The 23,365-nt window shown below is 37.4% G+C and overlaps 1 protein-coding gene across 1 annotated transcript in view; it reads right to left on the reverse strand.

Moving 5' to 3' along the window:
• The window catches only part of LOC113238352 (dopamine D2-like receptor), a 41,516-nt gene extending 19,624 nt beyond the window's left edge, over window positions 1–21,892 (reverse strand). Inside the window, exons 1-5 of the mRNA XM_026475193.1 lie at window positions 21,797–21,892; window positions 17,850–18,031; window positions 14,572–14,655; window positions 14,276–14,467; window positions 2,642–2,820 (exon numbers count right to left, since the gene is read on the reverse strand). Of these exons, the coding sequence (XP_026330978.1) occupies window positions 2,642–2,820; window positions 14,276–14,467; window positions 14,572–14,655; window positions 17,850–18,031; window positions 21,797–21,892 (733 nt within the window). The remainder of the gene's footprint in view (window positions 1–2,641; window positions 2,821–14,275; window positions 14,468–14,571; window positions 14,656–17,849; window positions 18,032–21,796) is intronic.
• Between the last annotated feature and the right edge of the window lie 1,473 nt (window positions 21,893–23,365).

Here is a 23,365-nt window from a genome sequence, read left to right on the forward strand (position 1 = left end):
TGCGCAGGAACTTTTCAATTTGGTTCCGCCCTCACCGTTCCTCCTTCGGTCGACTAGAAGGTCCGGAGCACTCCATTCTTATGTCGCTGATATTCTACCTATTCGCAATAAGCGCTTTGCTTCCTCCTTTCTGATAAGTACGACAAAGGAATGGAATGCTCTAATATGCATCTGTATTTCCCGAAAAGTACAATTTGGGGCTATTCAAGGGTAGAGTGAATAGGCATTTTTTAGGCAAACGCGTCTCATCGTCGGTCACATCGTCGTTAAGATTGTGACCAAGCGTGTGTCTATTATATATTTAAAAAAAAACAGACAGTTGTAAATACCAAATATTTACACAAGTTGCACTTATTTACTTGGTTTGCGACATTTCTGAATGACCTTTTTACTGCTATTTTGAACAGACAAACAGTCTTTTACTGAACCGGTTACGCGTGTTAAAATGTACTGCGCATTGCAGCTGCAAATTCGAACAATGACTTCGTAAATTTAGATTGTGTGAACGGTGTAGTAAGGAGTTCTTCAAGAGAGACATTGTCTTATCTATAATTGGACGACGGGTTTAATACAAAAATTGCGAAAAAATGTCCAAAGTTGACTTAAATATATAGGTAAACGTAGGTACATGTACAGGAATTTAAATAAATCAAAACATTTTAATTTAAATTATATTATCATTACCGTCTTGCTTAATTTTGCTTACAACAATGTAAAGGCCCAAAAATTCACCATGCAGCAAATCTACTTACTACAGATATCGTTGCGATGCAGTTTCTACTGACTACTTGAACGCGAGACTTTAACGAGAACTTTTTTTAATATTGATGTATTTATTACAATTATTTATTAATACAAAAAAAACGTACAGTACGAAGAAAACTCTTCGATCCGGCTGGATTCGAACCTACGTCATCCACCAAACCGTGCCAGACGCTATTCTAGCTACGGAACGAAATAGCGAACCTTACGAATTCCTCCGTGTGCTTGTTGCACATCTATGTTTTTAGTTTTTATTGACTTTTTTGGCGTAGGTATCTGTGAGCAATCCATTTCTTCACGCAGCCAGAGGTATCATCTTTACAATTACCAACAGCTGACTAGAGATGTCGCTTTAAGAATAATTATTTTTTTAGTTTATTGAATGTCACGATGTTTGAATTGCCTTTTTTTAAAAAAAAAGTACTCAATTAATTTATTGAATGACATCAAATTAATATAATAAACTTAACTTATAAATTATTACTTTGTTTACTCAATCCATTGACTTACAAATAAATGGTCGACGGGTCTAATACAAAAACCACGAAAAAAATGTCCCAACTCAACCTATTTAAACGTAGTGACATGTAAAGGAATATGAAAAAGCTAAAACGTTGAATTTAAATTGTAATGTCATCGCAGTACTGTCCAGTTTTGCTTGCTTCGCTGTCAGTCGAACAAACGAAGACTGTAAGCGTGAATGGCGTTCTGTATACGATTTTAACGCCCTATAAGTTCGGACACTTTTTAGCGCGGAACCGACGTCCATATAATTGTAAGTCAATGACTCAATCATTATATTTTAGTGCTTATATTTATTTTATTTACATATAGCTAAATGTATGAAAAAAAAGCTCCCAAGCCAGGCTACCGTGTCTGATACAAATGAAAAAAAAAAAATGAATGACGTGGGCACTGAATTAATACAAATGGAAACTATTTATGTACAAAAAAAAAAATGTGATTCCCACGATTTTTGCCTCAGAGGCCTTTGGCGATGAACGTGTAAATTTTGAACGAATGAAACGGCTGGCTATTTTATAGTAAAATCTAGCTACGCAACGTTATAGTTTCCCCACACAAATTCCCTGATTGTTTTGTTCGCGTGTCTTTGACATAGTAAAATTCTGACTACTGAGTAGCTGTCTATTATTCTTAGGAATAGATGACCTTATTTGTTGGTCGGTATTAATTAAACCTACCATCTTATACCCTGTCGAATGTGGTAGGTTGTCGTGGTTTAAAAAAAAAAAAAAAAAAGTTGTCGTGGTTGAGAACGAGTTATGAGAAAGTGTGCACAGGTGCAAGCAAGATAGCTATATTTATTGTTGGTTGTAAAACTTGTAAAGAGCGTAAGTTGCATAATTATGGTAGCGCAAGTGCGACATCTTCTAATTAGTAGTATAACACTTTTTGTTTTTGTTGGAATTAATAATGGCGGGCTAATTATTTGCACGTGCTAGCGAATTATTCGTGTTTTTGGTGATAATTGTTTCAGCGATTGTCTGTGGTTATTGGTGTTTTCGTGCATTTTGTTTGTGATTGAATAAGTTGTGGGTAAGTCAATAGTGCGGGGTTAATTTTTTTAAATTTATTTATTGTATGTATAAAGGACAAAATACAGAAATATGTTTCTAATACAGGCTGTTCGACAATCAACTTTCTGCTGGAATCTTCGAACTGATTTCTGTTTTGAGAACATCCACTCTTCGCTACTGAATGCCATTGGTAGCGACCATAAAGAAAAAAGACAAAGAAGTCAAAAACAAAGGTGATTGTTCGAGGAGAACTTTAAATTATTGGGTTTTATGAATGATTAGGTAGGATAGTTCTAATTACAGTCGTTTATGATGTTATGAATCTATGACTTAATACTTACCAAGCACAATAGCCAAAGTCTGCGTGGCTTTCTTCTCCTTCTTAGCGAAACTCTTAGCTCTCAATTTGCCCGCGCGGTTGGCGCGGAAGATGGTGAACCGCGCAGCAGTGACTGCGCTGCGGAACCGCTTCCGAGGAGTTGACATCGCGGAGCTGCTACCAATGCGCGAGAGCTTTTTCCTGGTTAACGTAAATGGAGTAATTTATAAGATTGTCCAATGGAGGCATTGTCATAGACAATTTCCGGCTGACGTCGTGAATTCGGACAAGGCCCTGTGTTTGTTACAAACTTAGGTACACCAAGTCAAAGTCAAACTAGTTAGGTAATGCTTCCAGGTATTAGAATAATAACGCATAGAAACCTAGTCCGCACACGCTAAGTGAGGCAAATTGAAGCGCGCCCAATGGGCCTACACGAGCGGGCGGGCCTTCAGTGCTCAAGGTCAACTTGCACCGCGAACAGATCAAGAATTTTAGCTAAAAATGACGAAATGTGCGGTAAATTAGTGTAAAAATACGTCAGACAAACATAAAATAGATACTAACATCACATTCCACAAGAAAGTAACGCGTTTCAACTTGTATTTTTATATAAATATTCACTAAAACCGAAAATTAACCTACTACTACAACTAGCCTACATGAATTTCATTTTTGCCTCACTTGTGACAGTTCGTTTGATATGTAACTATCACTCTATGCGTTATTATTGTAAGGTATTACTTAAATATCTTAAAATTGAAATATTACCTCAACCTACGAACATATGATCAAAGGTGCCAACACAACATTTTTTTGAAGAACACCTACATAAGTAGAGTACCGAATATACTGATCTGCCATTTTTTTATTTCAAATAAAATTTCCGGCGTTTAATTTCCGTCAAACTTTTATAAATTGAAATTATTAATAAAATTGCTTTGCCGGGTATTCCTTCTTTTAATAAAAGTAAATTGGAATAAATTACAAACCAACTAATATAAATTATTTTTCTCGAAAATAAATTAGTTCTCAATCTTGTTTTGTGTATTATAGATTATTAATAATTATTATTTATAGAAACTTACGGACATTATTGTAAAGTTTTTTGATGTTACTACATTTGTAATAGTAATAAATAGTACATTGTGTATATAAGGATGATAAAGAAGAATTTACCAACGAGGGTCTATTAAAAGCCCGAATCCGCAGGCTGAGGGCTTTAATAATTCGACTTTTGTTTTTTACCGTCCGTGATACCTAAATGTAATGTTTTTCATCACATTTGCGAGGATTTAAATGCAATATAAATATGGTTCAGAACAAAATTATGGCTTTGCAAATGGTGGGTTTTTTTCGTTAAATTCTTCCATAGGTAAACACGATCACAGCCATGATGGATTGTAAAAAATAATTATAGGTAACATTTTAAGCGAATATTTTAATTTTGAACTTTAGTAACTCCTTCCTTGAACTTGAACCTGACTATAAGGAAGTATGTCGTGCTACAAATGAAAAAGAAAACTCCTTATCGGCGAAAGAAAAAACACCCGAGGGTTTTATTTGGGGCATTACAGTCAAGTTAACCACCATGCAATCATACTATTTACGAGCAAGTGTGATGAAATAATAATTTACTGTTTCAAGAAAAGAAGCCTAATATTAGGTACCTAAAGCAGGTACACTTATGTGAACGGTAAGTTAAAACCGAGTATTACATGTTGCTTGGATAAAGGTTGGAGCGTATAAAGTACGTCGCTAATTAAAACAGAATTCTAAGAGTCGTATTCTAGGACTCTATTCAACGCCTAAGTCAGGATTGCACTGGCAACACAAGCACTGGAAATACGACCTTAATGGCAGGGATTTGAGTATGATTTCGAGTGCTTTAAACCATACTCAAATCCTGACTTGAGCATTGAGTAGAGTTCTAGAATACGACCCTTAGAGCTTCAGCCATTAATATTTTGTCTTTGCAATACTGCCCTGATAAGCCGAAAAGCGATATCTCAATCTGAGTAAGTTTTGGGAAAATCGACTTTTTGTAAATTGCATTTTATGTAATTGTATTTTATTTAAAATATTTCTTAGTGGTTTTTTCAATGTGGTAAGTTAGATAGCGCTATTTCTATTATACCATTAAACGTGAAAATATTATAGTTATGGAATGGTATAAAAAAAAAAACTAAAAAAACTAAAAGTATCTCAGAGATAGCGCCTTTCGGCTTAGCAGGGCAGAATATACATGTTTGGATATTCACTAAGCACAGATTCCGTCTCTTAATTCACTACATGACCGCCAAATCGTATGCTCTGGTCGTTTTCTTTCGGAAATTTAGCCGCAACATGTATCCTTTTAGAATTTAACGTGCACGTTTCGATTTTTTTTATAATATCAAGTGACGAGACGGACAAGTCACATCATCGCTCACCATCAGGTGAGATCGTGTCCAAGCGTGTATCTACTAAATTGTACATATAAAAAAAAACTGGACATTGAATATTGTTTATTTTTTAAATCCGTTATGAAAGAACAATCTTGACGTAATATTATATAATTTAAACACGTGTCTAAATCGAGGGTCTGACCCTTAACCTTCATCCCTTGCCATCCAAATATGGGAATGTAACCAAAATATATCATGAGCAGCTTTTACTGATGTCATATTTATGAATATCTCGATCTCTAAAATATTACGTCATATATTATGTTTATTGCGAAACTTTTACAGAATATACAACATTTGTATTCATAAATAAAATACATGATCGTTATTTAGGGAGTATTTTTTTATGATACCACGTGACGGGACGAACAAATCGTCGTGGTAAGCGACAAGATTGTATACATAGGCACTGTTGCAGTGCCACTCAGAGCATTAAATCGCAAAGATTTGAAGACCACTGCCACCGCGCCGATCACCTTGAAATATATATGCGTTGACAAGTCACATGTGCCTGTAATTTACCAGGACCCCGATTCAGAACTCTTCGATATTTTAAACGAATCGTTCGATTGCATATCTTTCTCGAATCGAATGGCGCCTTCCGAGCTATTCAGAACATTCCGAGTTTAACGTTCTTTTCGGATTCGGATACGATATCGTTATCCAACAGCGTTTACGAAGTTAGTCGGTGAAATAGAAATCAGAAAATAGGAAAAATTCAAATCCTTTTATATACATTTTTAAGACTTTAAAGGCCATTAAATAATATAGTTATTAAATGCATAATGCATTAAATGCTTGCATTAAAATAAATTAATAAAATTAAACAAAATCCAGATTCTATTTAAAATAATAAGAGATTTCCATATTACATCCTTACTTTGTAAACAATAGGTGGCAATACTTCCCTGGACGAACTCTTTCACAAGGAGGTCTAATAAAGTTTGTTTATTATTTGGAACAAGTATCCGATACTGAGTAAGTATCGATATTAAGACTGCTAATGTAACACTATGGTAAATGCAATAAAGAATTGAATTGCTAACAGATGGACTACATGTCGTCAGGTAATGTGTGCAGTCGAGGCTTCGGCTGCAGTCGTTGTGAACTAGTCCGAGAATTAAAAGCAACAATTGACATTTTTGAAAATAGGAAGTAACGATTGATTAACATAACGGCTTAATTAACATAATGGCAAAACAAAAACGCGATTGGAGATACTTTTCTCGACGGATTTGTTTCACATTTACATAATTCTTAAAATACTTTTTTGTAACGGCATCTTTGTTGACATTTTTGATAGCAAATTGCACCGCAGAGTATAATAGCCTTTTTTATGATATGAAGTGACGGGACGAACAAGTCGTGCGCCTGGTGGTAAGTGACACGTCTGTCCATGACAATTGCAGTGCCACTCAAAGCTTTAAATCACAAAGATCTGGGGCAGCCACTACGCCCGTCACCCTGAGAAATTTTTGTAGAAGGGTTTGTAGCAAAGTCGACAAGTCCCATGTGTCTGTAATTTCACTAGTAACCTTACCCTTCAAAACCGGAACGCAGTAATGCTCAGATTACTGCTAGGTGGCAGAAATAGGTAAGGTAGCAGTACTTCTCTGGACGAACTCTATAGGTTCTACACGCTACAAGTAACATCTGTACTTCCATTTCGACTTCAACGTTACACCAAGCACCTGTCCTGAGCTAGGCGTGCGGCGGTAACTGGTTGCAGTCAGTGTCGACTGCATGCAGTTGTATATTATCTACTTCGCGCGTGCAGTCCGTCTAGTAGCTGCCTTGGTATTCAGTATCGACATAAAAGTATTTACCAGTATCGAATAATTTTTAACGGAAATTTAGTTACTAGACAGTATTGAGACTTCTCGTCGTCCAATTTAAAATTGACTCCAATGAAAGTCGTAATAAGACATCTGCAAATTAAAAAGCAATTACTTAATAATCTCTACTCCCAATAATATTTGACTCTCATCGTCGATCGAGCATGAAAGTCGGTAAATTTTAATTTCCAAGCCATTTGCCGTGTGGCTATCGGTTCAATATCGTTTTCTAATTAATTTCACGGCAGATTCGCAATATAATTTAGGCAAATTTGCATTTAGATTTGCGCTTCATAAATTTACATGACAATGGTTCCGATGTAGTACGTCGTTTAATGATGTTTGAATACTTTTACGCCTGTTTAGGTGCTCTTCGGTGATAGTTTATGTGCAGGTACCGGATATGATACCAGGTATGAGTTGGAACCGGATTGAATTTATTGGCAAAATGTCGCCATATTTATATTAATCTAAAAGCTCGGAATAGTGTACTAAAAGCGGTGAATACACTATCAACGAATCAGCTATCTCTCTACTATTAAGATACGCTACGAGGTATGTGGATTCGCCGCTTGTCGCGGCTAGCAGACGTATTAGAACCTGTGCACACGGCGTATTTTATACGCGCCAACTGCGCGTAGATAACGCGTGGCGATTCAAACGTGAGTTTGGGTGTAGTTTGTGGTTGTCTATGTGTATGTCCATGGCAATGGCTATACGCGGTTTCCCTAGTGCGGGTCAAATTAAAAAAATAAAACACGATACAGTCGCAGCGAGTAAACATTTGCAGTCGTTCACAAGTTCAGTGGCGCCGTAAACGCGCGTCATCTGCACGTATATGCGCCGCAGACTAGCCGTAGTCGCGCGTATAAATTGCGTATCTGCGTAAAAAAATCACAGCAAAAGTTATCTTCAACATTCTTCTTGTCTTTAATATTTTAACTTCTTGTTGTCTTCACGACTACGCGGTTTCAAAGTCAAAGTCAAAGTCAAAGTCAAAGTCAAAATATGTTTATTTCGGAGGCAAACAAATTACGCATGAAATCGTCAATTAATTACATGTTACTTAAACTAAACTTTAACTAAAACTTTAACTAAACTTTCAGCGCGCCGTAACGCGTAACGTTCGTGAAACGCGCGTCGTCGGTGAGTATAATATACGCCGTGTACACAGGCTCTCGCGTGTATTGAGTGCGTTAGCAGTTTTGAGACTGTATGTGTATTGTGCTATTGTTTGTTTACGATGTCGAATGAAGCTCTTTTATTTGGGTCAATATTATTAAATAGCGTTAGAATTGTTTGCGCAATGAATACGGGAAACAGAGAGAGAGAGGAACTTTCGGCCTACAAATATTTTTTCTCAAACATGCTCGGAAATGTTTGCATTACTTTCAAAAAATGAACACGGAAGGTTTGTCATTTATGGACCATGCGATTACTTCCCGGCCGTGGCCTGCAAAGTAAATTAGTGTCCACTTCTCTAAACTTTTATTTTAAACTTTTATACTATTCTTCCATAGATAATATAACTCGAACTAAAATGTTGTAAAAAGCAAAAACGTACAGCCATGATGGACTTTCAATAAAATTCCTGAATTTTTATACAGAAAATAATTAAAATTAAATAAAAAATTCTTAATAATAAGTATTTAAGTAGTTTGTACCTGAATTGTAATTAAGGTAACATTTTAAACGAATGTTTTAATAATGAACTTAAGTAACCTCCTTGCGTACACTTCCACCTGACCTATGTAAGGAAGTAAGTCGTGCTACAAATTATAAAAAACTACCTACTATTAGTTGTAATGGAAAGAAAAAGGCCCTAATGTTTTATTTGGGATTTTATAGCCAAGTTAGCCACCATGCAATCGAAGTATATACGAAGCATATACGAAGTAGCAAACTGGAAAATAATGCCATTATTTGGAATCTTGTTCGTTACAACAATATACACTTCCGGATACATAATTCGATCCACCACGCGTTTTCAGTATTAATGGGGCACCCCAAGCTTAAAGAATGTTTGATAGATCAAAAACTATTATGCAATTTTGAAACTAGTATACTAAACGTCTTTTCCATAAGTCCTTGTTGGTAATGTGGATTTGCAAAACCGGGGAAAACTTTTTCTTTGATGAAAACACTGTTTTTGTATTCTAGGTCTATTTATATATTATATTATATTTTTGTATTAGGACAAAAATGCGAGGTGGCTCGAATGATGTGTCCGGGTTATGTCAGCGTTAGAAAAAAAATCAAAAGTCATTTGTCCATAATTTCTATAAAAGAATGTAAGGTTATTACCCCTTGTTTTATCCCAATACCTTTACTTTGGGTATGGTCAACTACAGTACATTGGAAGTGATTTAGCTCTTGTGACCTATAACATTTCGTTTGGTGCGTGTAATCTTGTACAACCCAAACATGTCGATGATAGGTTTTCGGTACCTAGGATCAATTTGGCGCGAATTAACTGAAAAAGGTTGTTTGCAGTGCGTGCTAAACGATCTAAGAAAAGTTCTATCCAGTTAGCCTTAAGTTACTGTTGCGTTTGAATGTTATTACAATGTATTTTCACACTTATATATACATTATTTGGAAGTATTTAAACAAACACAACACACGTACACACACACACCCATACACACACATATCTGTTACAGTATAATATGTACATATATACAATAATTTTATTGATATATTCAAGTACCTAAGTATCTTGCGTATATTGTTTCGTGGTCTCACTTAAGGTCCTAACCATAGATATGTCCTAACTGAAAACCAGTGTTGGGAACGCATTGCGATTCCAGCAAATAATGAGTTTGTGACCCTTTTGTTACAGCGACTAGCACCACACAAAGTATCTATATAACTAGTGATCTTTTTATTATTGGTGTGAATACCTTTTCTTTTTTGCTTTCTTTGTGTTTTCGTAATTATTTATTTATGTTTTGCGTTGAATGTTTTGACTGTGTTTTGTTTTTGTTCTGTTTTGTTTCGTTTTCTTTTTTCTTTTGTGGTGTTCTTTCTTTGATATGTAAGCAGTGTGTAATTTATTGTAAAATGAATTATAAAAATAAACATAATATTATCATCGTGCCACTTCTATGTTGATGTTTTTCTTTACTGTAATTTCTTGAAGAAAATGTTCACTTGTTTTTCTAATTCTAAAAAACGAAGTTATAGTTTTGAGTAGAGATGAAAAGGATATCCAGTAACTATCCGGCCTAACCGGCCAAATGACTATTCGGTTCATCTCCATTTTTGAGGCCAGGTAATTGGTGTAATTGTCTGGTATTATTATTTGTTCGTACGTATATGTCTGTGATTCTTATTTAGACGGTAGGTAGTGCTTTTTCTAAGAATGATTAAGTAATAGACAAAATTAACAGAAAGATATTGATTTATTAAAATCGATTTTTAAATTCAATTAGGCAGGAGCTGAGTCAATTAAAATTCAACGTTGTGAAATTGAATTCCCAAGGAAGCGGTATCGGCGTTTAGGTACAGCCAATTTTGGGAACAATTTGTATATTTATGGGAAAGTTTACGTGGTTATCGCAGAAGGCTATTAAATCGCACTTTGTTTGCGACATAATGTCGTAAGGTGCTTGAAAAGAGCACTCATGTGCTGAACATTTATGAAATGAGATATTTACGGGTAACATATCTCGTAATAAATGTTGCCATAAAGGTATGAAAGTTACTGAATGATAAAAACTGCTTGTGGGATCCTTATACAGCCGCCGACTTGTCAACTGCCTTGAGGTACGGCTGGCAACACACATGCGATTCTAAGGGTACTTCCTTAGTAATCAAAAAAATGTTAAAGGTCACGTTTACCATTTTTTCGTCAAGTAGATAGTCGTTTCCTAGTTTAAGAAGTAATAAAACTTAAATAAGCATAAGCTTATGCAGTGAGGATAATATATTTGATGTTTATATAAAAAGATATACGGAGTGAATGACAGAAAAAAGGAATTTATAATAACTGCCTCTGTGGCGGAACGGTAAAAATGCTGTTCTGCTACTAGTGTTGTAAAAAACTCGAGTCTGGGAGTCTTCATTTTAGCACTCGACTCCAATTCACAAGACTCGAGTCATAAAGGAAGAGACGACTTTGAGCTCGAGTCTGTTTATGTAGTCGAGCTCGAGTCTGGTAGTGTTAAACTGTAGTACAATTACAGTAGTATAATTAAGTATTAATTATGTACTTTTTTAAAGTCACCGTATTGGGTTTTTGTTCTTTATTTAATTCGTGGGCAATAGTAGCTGTTCAGTAAAATTGAAACCTGCTTGTCGTACTCAAGACTTCGAGTCGAGTTTTCGAACTCAAGTTTTGTTCACAACACGAGTTAGGTTTACGACTCGAGTTCTTTTTGGACTCGAGTCCATGCTCCGATGGCTCGTGCTCGACTTAACTCGGACTCGTGAGTGTTTTAGATCAACGAGCCGTGGAAAATTGAGTCGAGTTTATAAATGAAGACTCCCGGACTCGAGTTTTTTACAACACTATCTGCCACTCAGAATGTCTGGGTTCGATTCCCAGGCCGGGGAATATTTGTATGGCCTATATTTATTTCCCTCGTGAGTTTGAGTGTAATTTATTGTCTGTGTGTATCTCCATGGCACTCGTGATACAGAGTTTCCCTAATGCGGGCCAGTGCGGGACTATGAGTGGGTGCGTTTGTATTGTATTAATTGTGTTAAAATCTAAAATAAACAAACTTATGAAAATGATGAAGTCCTTGTATGGAAATGGTGAACGTTTATGGAGACAATTTGTTCTTTGTTCTTGAAACTTTGTTCAAGTATGCGTGCTTAATTTTCTCGACGCATCAGGATGTCACTCCTCAGAGTGATTAACTGGCCAGTGTTGTATAGATTTTAAGGCTTTCGTGGTTATTCACTAAATGATTGTCACAGTATTATATACCATACTTCGATGTACCCAATGGATCCCAAGCTCGTCCATGGTTTAACGCTGACTGTAGTCGTGCTGAAGCACAAAAACAGTCTGCGTACCAAGCTTGGGCAGATGCTCGACTACGCAAAGCTCCGAATACTCGGAATCTGATGAAAGCCTTTAATAAAGCCGCCAAGAAGAGCAAAAGTGTGTTACGCAGGGCCAAGTTCGACCATGTGCGCCGCATAGGGGCCAAGCTTACGTCTTTTCCAGCAGGCAGCAAGTCCTTTTGGTCCCTGGCCAAAGCAGTCGAAAAAAACTTTAGTAGCCACTCATTACCATCTCTGCTGAGGTCAGACGGCTCGCTGGCCCATACTGCGGAAGAGAAGGCGAATCTCTTCGCCTCACTCTTTGCAGAGAGCTCGCGTCTAGATGCCGCAGGATACCTACCACCTTCTTTACCTCAGACGATGCTATACGGCGCCAGTTCGCATACGCCAAAAAGAGGTACTCAGAACTCTGCGAAGTCTAGACGTGCATAAAGCTAGCGGGCCAGATGGAATTCCAGCAATAGTCCTGCGTAACGGTGCGCCTGAGTTGTCTCTTATTCTCACACGCCTGTATCGCCTCTCGCTTGAGACTGGTGTAGTTCCCAGGTCTTGGAAGCTTGCAAATGTGCAACCAGTGTCTAAAAAAGGAAGCAGAGCTGATCCTGTCAACTATAGATCTATCTCAGTCACTTCCATACTCTGCAAGACTATGGAACATGTACAAACAACCGTCTTCTGTCGTACCTTGAAGACAACGATCTCTCAGTGATCGCCAATACGGATTCCGAAGAGGGCAATCTACTGGGGATTCTTATGTATACCTCTCACTTATGGAGCGAGGCTATAGAAGAGCATGGAGAAGTCATTGCATTTCTAAGGCCTTTGACAGGGTGGGCACGCAAGCCTTTTAAGCAAGCTTCCCTCTTATGGGCTTCCCACTGACCTTTACATTGGATTTCGGATTTCTTGAGTGAACGTTCGATTCGAGTGGTCTTAGAAGGCTATTCTTCCGAACACAGGGCGATAGATGCCGTTTCTCAGGGTTCTGTACTGTCCGCAACTCTCTTTCTGCTGCATATAAACGATATGTTGATGAAACGATATGTATGCAGGTACCTTTGGGTATGCTGATGACAGCACAGTTGTGGAAAGGTACTTGTCCAATGCAAGGGTCAGTGGAGAAGAAATCTAGTCTTGTCGAGAGTCCATGGTTAGTCGTTTGAATTTGACACTTAAGACAATCTCCGATTGGGGCAATGCCAATCTTGTCAAATTTAATGCTACCTAAACACAGGCGTGTCTTTTCTCCACTAAACGTGATATATCCATACCGACAGCCGACCGTCTTCAACTACTTGGAATGGACCTGTCGTCCAATCTGAACTTCGGCAGTTACATTGAATCCATGGCCAAAAATGCAGGCAAGAAACTTGGCATCCTTTCCAAGGTGAGGCGATACTTCATACCGGGACAGTTGCTTCAGCTGTACCAAGCACAAGTCCGGTCGTGTATGGAGTACTGCTGCCACTTATGGGATGGCTTTGCTAAATACCAACTGGCCACCTTGGATTCAATAGACAAGCGTGCTGAGAGGCTTACAGGTGACTCGGAACTAGTAGAGGCGAAGCTACAGAGCCTTGAACACCGCCGTAGAGTTGCCAGCTTATCGGTATTCTACGGATATATCACGGAGAGGGTGCGATTAAATTGCATAATTTGATTCCGCCCTCCCTTTTCCATCATCGGGAGACTAGACGTGGGCGGGGGTTCCACCCCTATGTTGTGGATATTCCCCGGATTCGCACGAAGCGTTTCGCTTCCACATTTGTATGGCGAGCGTCTAGGGAGTGGAATTCCCTACCTACAGACTTGTTCCCTGAACGCTATAACTTGGACAATCATTTGGCCAGTGTTACATTCTGTTCTGCTACATCACAAACTTAGTTTGTTGTATATGCAGTTAAAAAAGACATAGGTGTGTATAGTCCATACTCAAGTTTATTTTTATTCAATAAGCTGCAAAATTGTGTTTTATAAACAAAATAATACTATAATTCACAATTAAGAAAAGTCCGTTTACTCCGAATTTTATAAAAAATTAAATTTTTGGATGTAAGCCCTGTATACCTATCATTTTTTAACTGACGTGCTAATCCACAAAAAGCCCGGTGTCATCCCGTTGTAAATCGAGCTGTAGATTTAGCAATGGAAGGTAAGCTTGTAATGATGCTAGAAAGATTTCAGGCAAAAAATTCTTTTTATATATACGGGATGTAAATGGCATTAACGACAAATCCAACACGTTCTATAGACATCACTGTTTTCTTTAAGATCACTACTATTAGGTGCTCCAATCGCTTTTTTCCACGTATGTTTTTGCTCGGCATTTTCTTAGTACAAACTGTTCCTTGTTCTTACCTCAACTCCGGTTTTTTAGGCACTTCCTTCTTGCCTTCCTCTTTCTTCTTCTCCCCATCTTCCTTGGGCGTGGGCGAAGCCGGTGGGGAATGATCCTTGGTATCCCCATCGATGTTGGATGGCGCATACCCCGAATCGTTGTTCGTATTTGGGTCCATCATGGGAATAGGTGAAGCTAAGTTGGCCATTATTCTGTATAAAAAGAGGGGTTCAAGATTATCATGATGTTTTTTAACATTGTAATTCTTCGACTATTTTGATCCAAGACATTGTCACATATAAAGCTTGACACTAACAGGCCAGTTTCTTCAACGACGGCTGCGAGCATGAACCTAGCTGACTTCATGTTCATTTCTTCGGCAAATGCTCCTAGCTCGGATCTGTCAAAACACATTATGATAATTATTAATACAAAAATCGAACACTAAGAAAAAAATCCTTCGATCTCTCTTATAGATCTCTCATAGATGGCGTTACGGTTAAAAAAGTCGTTGAAAAACCAAATACAAAGATACGACAAGCTGCACATAGAAAAATTCGTGAGGTCCGCTGGTTCGTTCCGTGGCTTAGTTGGCGTAGCGTCTGGCACGGTTTGCTATAAGACGTCGGTTCGAATCCGGCCGGATCGAAGGAATTTTTTCTAAGTGTTCGTATCTTTGTATTAATAATTATAATAAACTAGTCGAGTAATTTCACATAAAAAATAATAGAACGTTATTTAAAAAAAAATTTAAAATAACGTTATTAGTTGAGTTATGACGCGAATAGTCGGCTACTATTCGGTATTCGGCCTATTTGCTCACTTTTTTTATTATTCGGTATTTGGCCGAACACTATGACTATTCGGCCGAATACCGAATATTAAATAATGAAAAAAGCACATATCATTCAAAATGTATTCATATATTTTAATGACAAATTATGGCTTTAATACTTAAAATCAATCAGTGGCAAGTTGAGATGAATGAAAACAAATTTTTCAGCATTGGTTGGTAACAAACGATTGCGTTTTTCCTCATAAACAATTCCTGATTCTGAAAAAAGCCTCTCACTATAAACACTACTGCCAGGAGACGATAGATAAATCTTAGCAAATTTTGACAGGCTTCTTTCAGGAATTCTGCTTTGCGTTTGCTGACCACCACTTGTAAGGATTTGCTGTCCAATCTAGGCGAACAGTTTTCAAATAAAAATCAATTTCATGCGCAATAGAACTTTTCTCCACATCAATGATAACATTTTGCATATTATCTATAGCAACTTCGTCAAAACAGGTCCAGAAACTGACATGTATTGATTCTCTCGATTTATCATTTTTCAACAAAGACACCCCACTCCCGTTACCCCTGCACGCAGCGCAATAAGACAGGTCGTAACAGGTCGCGCGTGAAATGCTCAGATCTTAAGCCAAACATTCGGGAGCCGAAAATTCGGCGCTATCCGTGGCAACTTTAGTTATTAGTCACTCAGAGAGATAAGTTACTGAATATCAATGTATAGACGGCATATTTGCGCTGTTTCGGTTATATAGGGGCCTAATTTCGCTAATTTTCTTGAAATTAGTCATTTGAAGAGATTACATTGCAATTGTGATATTATTTGCTATTCTGTTAATGTCTAATTGCAATGGTATTGGAGTCTCAGTGGAACTGCAGTGATGGTATGTTCATCCATTCAATTATTAACGACCGACGTGCTATCGGCACGCCATTGAAGTGCTAAATATCAAAACATCAAGCCAGTTGTGGAGTAGCTCGATGGCTACCCACTGACAAGCCACTACGCTTAACTTTTAGCAAAATACCAAACGTTCAATATCCTGCCATAGATGATTTAAAATTAGCAGACTTCTCTCCAGGTGAACATACAAATAAATTCGCAGCTAGGCAGACAATTTCCTTAATCTTGAAGATAACTTTGACGGCAGGTAGTCGAGAGTCGAGAATGAAAACTATCAGAAGCCTTTCTGCCTAGACCGTTTTAAAGTAAAGAAAAAATTCATGGGAATTTAGCAGCTGTTTCCCGAACAGAACCAGACAGGTTGAGACAAATATACAGTAGTTCAAATACTTCACGTAAATTCCTCCAATCTCTAGCATCTCTCGGCACAATCCATCAAATGGGTAGCGCGTGCCAAAATTTCCAACGTTGATTTAATTTCACGAAGTCTCATTGTTTGTGTACAAACTACATCAGTTATAGGGTCTTGGTGATAAACATTTCCCACCTACCCTTTATTGCAAGGCCAATGACTCCGCGTAATGGATTATCCGTCAACGGTTTTAGCTCCTACAATGGAGATAATGGAAGTTAAAACTACCTGAATATGATTTGTGTTTCAAATTTAATGGAAGTTTGGTCACTATACACAGGTCCATGATGGTTAGGATGGTTTTGTTAATGAATGTACAGCGTCATTGAATAATAAACTCAGCTGTAGTATCACGAACGATAGGTTTATATAAAAGTCAATATGTAGAATAATGATGCCTGGTTTATTATAATGCTACGGGGTGACATAAATCGAATTTTAATACGTACTTATGGTGAAATGGATTTAATTCAATTGAAAATATTTAAAGTGTAAGTTTCAGTTCAAATGAGCAGTCGTTTTTCAATTGCGAAAGTCAGCAATAACTGAGCCAAGCGGGCAATCTCTTCAACTTTTGTTGAGTCTTTGTCAGCTGAAGAAATTGCTTTCCTAGAGGCGGTAAAACTTTTGCATTGGCTTTTTAGGACAAAATCTTCTTAATCGAGCTTTCGAAAGCAGAAGTACCTTTACTTCCCCGACTCCTTTCAATTCTCATTTTAAGTAGGTTTGCTGGAGATGAGTTTTTCGGTTAAACTTCCGACATTATGTAGCATGTTAGGTGTACTTTCATACGAAATTTTGAGGTAACTTCAAGTTATTAACGTCACCAGTAATCTGGGCGTAACTTAAGACACAAAGTATTTTTATGAGTTTGAATACGTTTTGTCAATGTGAATTTGCCATATAAGAAAATGTAAACTGATGGTAGAGGCACTGATTTTGAATTCTGCACGTGGCTTGATAAAAAACTTTAGTCATTCACACTTGAGTGAATAGGACTCATAAATAATGTATTATTGGTAAGCGAAAATGAGTTTTACGAGCGAGAAATAATGGTATATAAATGGTATCTTTCATACGAATGTATCACCGGTACCAAAATCGAGTATTATGTGTTTAGAGGTTGTAGCAGCCACAGACGTGCCAGAATGTCTAACCCTCTTCCGACATTCAGGCACGTTTTAGTGCTAGCAAAAGTAACAACCATGCCTTGTGAATCAGCATAAGACACACGTACCAAATTAGTATAAATAAGTAGCTCAAGCAAAATATACACATTAATATAATACAGTCATTTACCAACCCACGACTCGTCTATCATTCTCCACAAAACTACCATGGCGAAGTGGTGACCACCAACACCTTTCACCTGCGCCATGGCAAAGAGGTTAAGTTTTACAATTTGTAAAATAGTTTAGAAACATTTATTGCTCCGAGATATTTTTGGATATTTTGAGCTCCGAGGGTCGCGATGCTACTCACTTGTCGTCTTCTTCGTCTTCGTTGCTACCCGAGGCAGTATTGGTGGGTTGATCCATCGAGAGATGCTGCGTCTGCGCAACGTTCTCTATAACCACTGCCGCAGTGCCGCTCGTCACCGCTGAACTAAGTGCTGAAGAACTCTTCTTAGCTGAGCGCTGTTTTTTCGCTCTTTTTCTGATTGCCTACGAAAAATACCAAAGGTTATGTTTTTTATAACACCTAGCATGTGTCACAGGACAGATGTGAAAATACTTTGAGTATTTGACGACTGCTCTAGAAAGTAGGCGACCGGAGTCAATACGGATGCTATAGAACCGGTGATTGCATTACAATCTACTGAAGAGCGGACAAATTAGAGAGATGTGGATCGCGGTGAGGGCGGGGCGGCGTCGCTGTGTAAGGCTAAAAAAAAATCTCTTTCTATATGTATTTATATAACCAAGGCTCCTATTAAAACAGGGTCCTCGCTTCGTATCAAGTGCGTATCGATTGAGAAATCACAAAGGTTTCGAGACCTGCATCGCAATACATTATAATTATATCAGCTCCAGTGAGAAAGACCTGTTGTACTGATGGATTGGAATTTAATGATGATCTTGAGCTGTAGCTTAATTACTGAGTAGTGTTTATTATTTTTACAATTTTCAAAGCATGGGCAATAATAATAATAGAAAAGGTTAATAATAATAATAAGTAATTTTTTTCTAAGAAATATTTATTAAAGCCAGAACAGTTCACTCCAGTTTCAGTGAGCATAATTTTGTGATGCCTAAACTAAGCATAAAACTCTCGGACTAATGTTCACTACCTAATTTTCGTGGCAATTTTTATTATTAATTGGAAGAATGGCATGTGTGGAATTACGTCAAATATGTTTATTGCTCCATTAGATACAGAAAAACCACATCCTCAAACATAACCCACATTCTCTCCAACTGGAGAGGTATATTTTTCTGTATCTAAACTAAATGTTTGACGTAATTCCACTTATGCCATTCTTCCACGAGGGCGGCATTTTAAATATTCATCTTGTTAAATTATATAGCAGTTTTAACTTCACCACAATTTTTATGTCGTTTTCATTGTATCATTGTAATAATTTTTTCGCAAAGGGAGACCTGGTGTCTCACAACACACGGTTTTTCCTAGTTTCTACATTCAAATGGTCAGGTACATTTCTTTGATATGTTGTGAAATTTAAGTGTCGAAGTGGAAGAAATAAACAAATTATTATTATTATTATAAATTATTATTCAAGTATATTATCGTGTAATTATTAAATAATATTGCACGGTAAAAAAATAGAATACTTAAATAACAAAAATAGCCACGGCAATTAGGTTGAACACTATCCGAGAATGACCAAAAACCAGTGGGACTTGTCAACGTATATGTATATCCCAGACAGAGTGACGGGCGCGGTGTCAGTGGTCTTCAAATCTTTGCGATTTAAAGCTCTGAGTGGCACTGCAACAGCGTCTATGTATACAATCTTCTCGTTTACCACGACGACTTGTTCGTCCCGTCACGTGGTGTCATAAAAAATACTCCCTAAATAACGATCTTGTGCTTTAGTATGAATAAAAATGTTGTATATTCTGTAAAAGTTTCGCAATAAACATAATATATGATAATATTTCAGGGATCGAGATATTCATAAATATGACATCAGTAAAAGCTGCTCGTGATATATTTTGGTTACATTCGTATATTTGGATGGCAAGGGATAAAGGTTAAGGTTCAGACCCTAGATTTAGATACGTGAGCAAATTATGTAATATTACGTCAAGATTGTTCTTTCATAACGGATTTAAAAAATAAACAATATTCAGTGTCAAATTTTTTATAAATGTACTTTTTAGTAGATACACGCTTGGAAAAGAGCTCATCTGATGGTGAGCAATGATATGACCGCGTTGGTTTCAAAATTCCTATTCAAAATAACTTTGAATGGCTCTAAACAGTACTTTTGTCGGAAAATACATGCCGGTAGCGTATTATATTCTATAGAGTCTAAATATATGAGTCGGAGCCTACAGTCTATAATGAAATCAAATACACGTGTGGCGCACTATACGTTTCCGGACTGAATAAAAAATAATACTATAAACGGTCAGAAATGAATTTATTGTTTCTCAAAATATTCTCCGTTAGCGTTAATGCACTTTTTCGTACGAATGAACCAATTTTAAAAAATTTATGCCACTCCTCCGTGGCAATCTCTGAAACATATTTTTCATACTCTTAGACAGCCTCTTCTAGTGATGAAAATCGTTGACCGCGTAACTGGTTCTTAATTTTTGGAAATAAATTAAATTCACAAGGTGCCAGGTCGGGACTGTACGCGGGATGGCTCATAAGGTCAACGTTGTTCACCTTCAAAAATTTATTTGTCTGTCAGGCCGTGTGAGAACTCCCATTATTGTGGTGCAAGATGATACGGCGTTTATGGTTATTTCTACGGAGTTTGTCAATAACTTCCGGCAAACAAATGGTCGTGTATCAATCACTGTTCATGGTACAACGATTCTGCAAAGCAACAGTATCCACGTGTCCAGTTTTATTAAAAAAAGAAGCAATCGTCCGGTTAGAGGCACTTTGCATGCGCGACACTTTGGTTGGTTTCGGCTCATCTCGAAAAACCCTTACGCTCGATAGCTGCTTTGTTTTGGGATCATAACTATAAATCCATGTTTCGTCACCTGTTACTATGTTCCACACCAAATTTGACGCCCCTTCGTTGAATCTGCATCTGTAAGCATGGCATTGCACCAAGTCACGCGATCCGTTTTTTGAGCCTCAGTCAAATTGTGTGGGATCCACTGAGAGCACAGCTTTCTCACACCCAAATGTTTGTGTAGTATTGATTATATTTGACTTATGCCTATGCCTAAAGATGCTCGAATCTCATGGTATGTCACATGCCTGTCTGTTTTGGTCATATGGCGCACGTCATCGATGTTTTTGTTGTTCACAGCAGTGGACGGGCGACCATCACGTAATGAATCTCAGTGACGATTCACTGAGATTCATACGACCGCGTTTGAATTCTGCAAACCAGCTATAAATAGTCGTTTTGCGTGGTGCTTCATCGCCAAAAGCAGCTTCAAGTCGAGCGAAGCTCCGCTGAGCTGTTAAATTACACTTAAAGTCGTAGAAAATCATACTACGAAAATTTTCACGAGTTAAATCCATGGTGATGTAGACAACCAATTTCTAAAATGACGCCACAATGTAAAAGCAAGTGACAGACAGATGTAACAAACTGTATTCTACAGCCAAAGAGTTCCATTTTCAAATGTTGTAATTACTTTTTAAATATTGTTTATGTATGTGGTCAGTTCCGGAAACTTACATATAGTGCGCCCTATGTATTATAGAATAATTTTTTTCAAACCATATGATCCATAATACTATTTTTAACCGACTTTAGAAAAAGGAGGAGATTCTCAATTCGATTGTATTGTTTTGTATGCATGTTACGCGATTGTTCCGGCATTTGTGAACCGATTTTGATGATTCTTTTTTGTTGGAAAGAGGATACTTCATTATTGGTATTCCACCTCTAAAGGTGGCAAACTAGGGGATGAATTCGATTTCGTGCACTTTCCTGTAACCGATTGTTAACTTTTTAGTTTCAGTTTATACGTACATATAAGCAAAGTTTGAAGTCGGTTAATTTTTGTTATAGCTAAATATTACTTTTTGATATGCTGAGGTTAGTATAATAATAACAGTAGATATTATTGTATATATAAGTTATAATAATATAAGTTATTTATTTAGATAGCTAGTATTCATTGGTTAGTATATAATACAATACAAATATACCGTCGGCATCTCTGCCTGCCCCAGTAGGAGACAGGCGTGATGATATGTATGTATATAAGTAGACCTAAGAGCGATGCCACACGGGCGCAGCCGGTGCGTTGCGTCGTCGCAACTACTGGCCTGATTTCAACGCACCAAGCGCGTTGCATAACAACTAATTTCGACTTCTGACCCCTAGTCCGAAGCTCACGTGCTTCATCGTCGCGCGGCATTTCAACGCACATGTGGCATGTAGCTATTTGTAATTTATAAGTAGTACAACGCAGCGTCATTGATCAGATGTTGCAACGCCGACACAACGAATCGTGTGGCGTCGTTCTAATACTAGACAGAGAAAATGCTGCGGCTAGACCATTAACCTACCTACATGTTGTTACCAAAATGATTGCACCAAATACGCACATGTTGTCACCAAAATTATTCCACCAAATGGTTTTGGTAAAGGCAGTCCAACCTGCTGGCAACAACAGGCTCATTTAGACAGTCACTCTATCGCGCGTGATCAAGTGCGTAAAGGACAGCGCGCGGGAAAGCCTGAGCGCGCAATTGTGGGCGATTACAGTTGGAATTTTTTTAAGCTAACGTTCTTTCGCGCGCGATTGGTCGTACTCGTACGACTATGAATGACATGAAAAACATCCGCGAAAGCATAAGTATTATCCAGGTTAATTTGTAAAATACTAACAATCTCATAGAACAATATTACTAATGTCGTAAAAAACAATTACGTTACCTTGCCTATTTTTGCCGCCAAGCAATAATGTCAGCATTACTGTGTTCCGGTTTTGAACGGTAAGGGTGCTGGTGAAATTACAGGCACATAGGACTTGTCAACTTGTGTTTCAGGGTGACGGGCGTAGTAGTAGTGCCCCTCAGATCTTTGCAATTTAAAGCTCTGAGTGGCACTGCAACTGTTATGGACAGGCGTGTAGCTTACCACCAGACGCATGCCTTATTCGTCCCGTCACTTGATGTTATATAAAAAAAAAAACTTTTGTTAATTATTACATTTTAGAAAACATAGTAAATTTACCAAAAACAATCTTTTTATTTTACTGTCAGACACTTTTTACATTTGCTCGCTCCTGTGTTTTGCATCTGATTGGTGTTTACGCTTTCTTTTGTTACTGCACAGAGTTATTACCGTTTATAGCGATCTATTAAAATATTTTTGCTTTTGTACGAAAGTAAAATCTGACGATTTACTAAAACTCATGTAACAGTTGTTGTTTATGATTTAAGTAATATGTATAATAAGCCTGTATGTACAGGATTTTTTCGTCCCAAAAACAGGTATTACGAAAAAATTAGTCACCAGTAAACCATGGATGGCACGTTTCTCAATTACCTACTTATCTATAACGACACACGAACTCTTTGAATAATGTTATTCTGAAACTCCATATTTATGACAATAATTCTTTTCTAACTGATGTTGTAGTCAAAGGGTGACCAGAATTCCATATTCCTTAATAAGGGTTAAAAGCTATTACCCCAAGCTGCGCGCAGGTAAACTCATTTACATATTCATTGTTTATGTGGGGTACACCTTTGCGGATTTGCTCGTATTTTCTGTTAGGAATATTTTTGTAAACATACAAACGTGCATTTTGTCTATAATATAATATTATTAATACAAAGATCGAACACAAATTAAATTCTTTCGATCCAGCTGGAATCAACCA

The sequence above is a fragment of the Hyposmocoma kahamanoa genome, unplaced genomic scaffold (genome assembly GCF_003589595.1).
Source record: "Hyposmocoma kahamanoa isolate Upper Pololo Valley unplaced genomic scaffold, ASM358959v1 95, whole genome shotgun sequence".
NCBI classification, from domain to species: Eukaryota; Metazoa; Arthropoda; class Insecta; order Lepidoptera; family Cosmopterigidae; genus Hyposmocoma; species Hyposmocoma kahamanoa.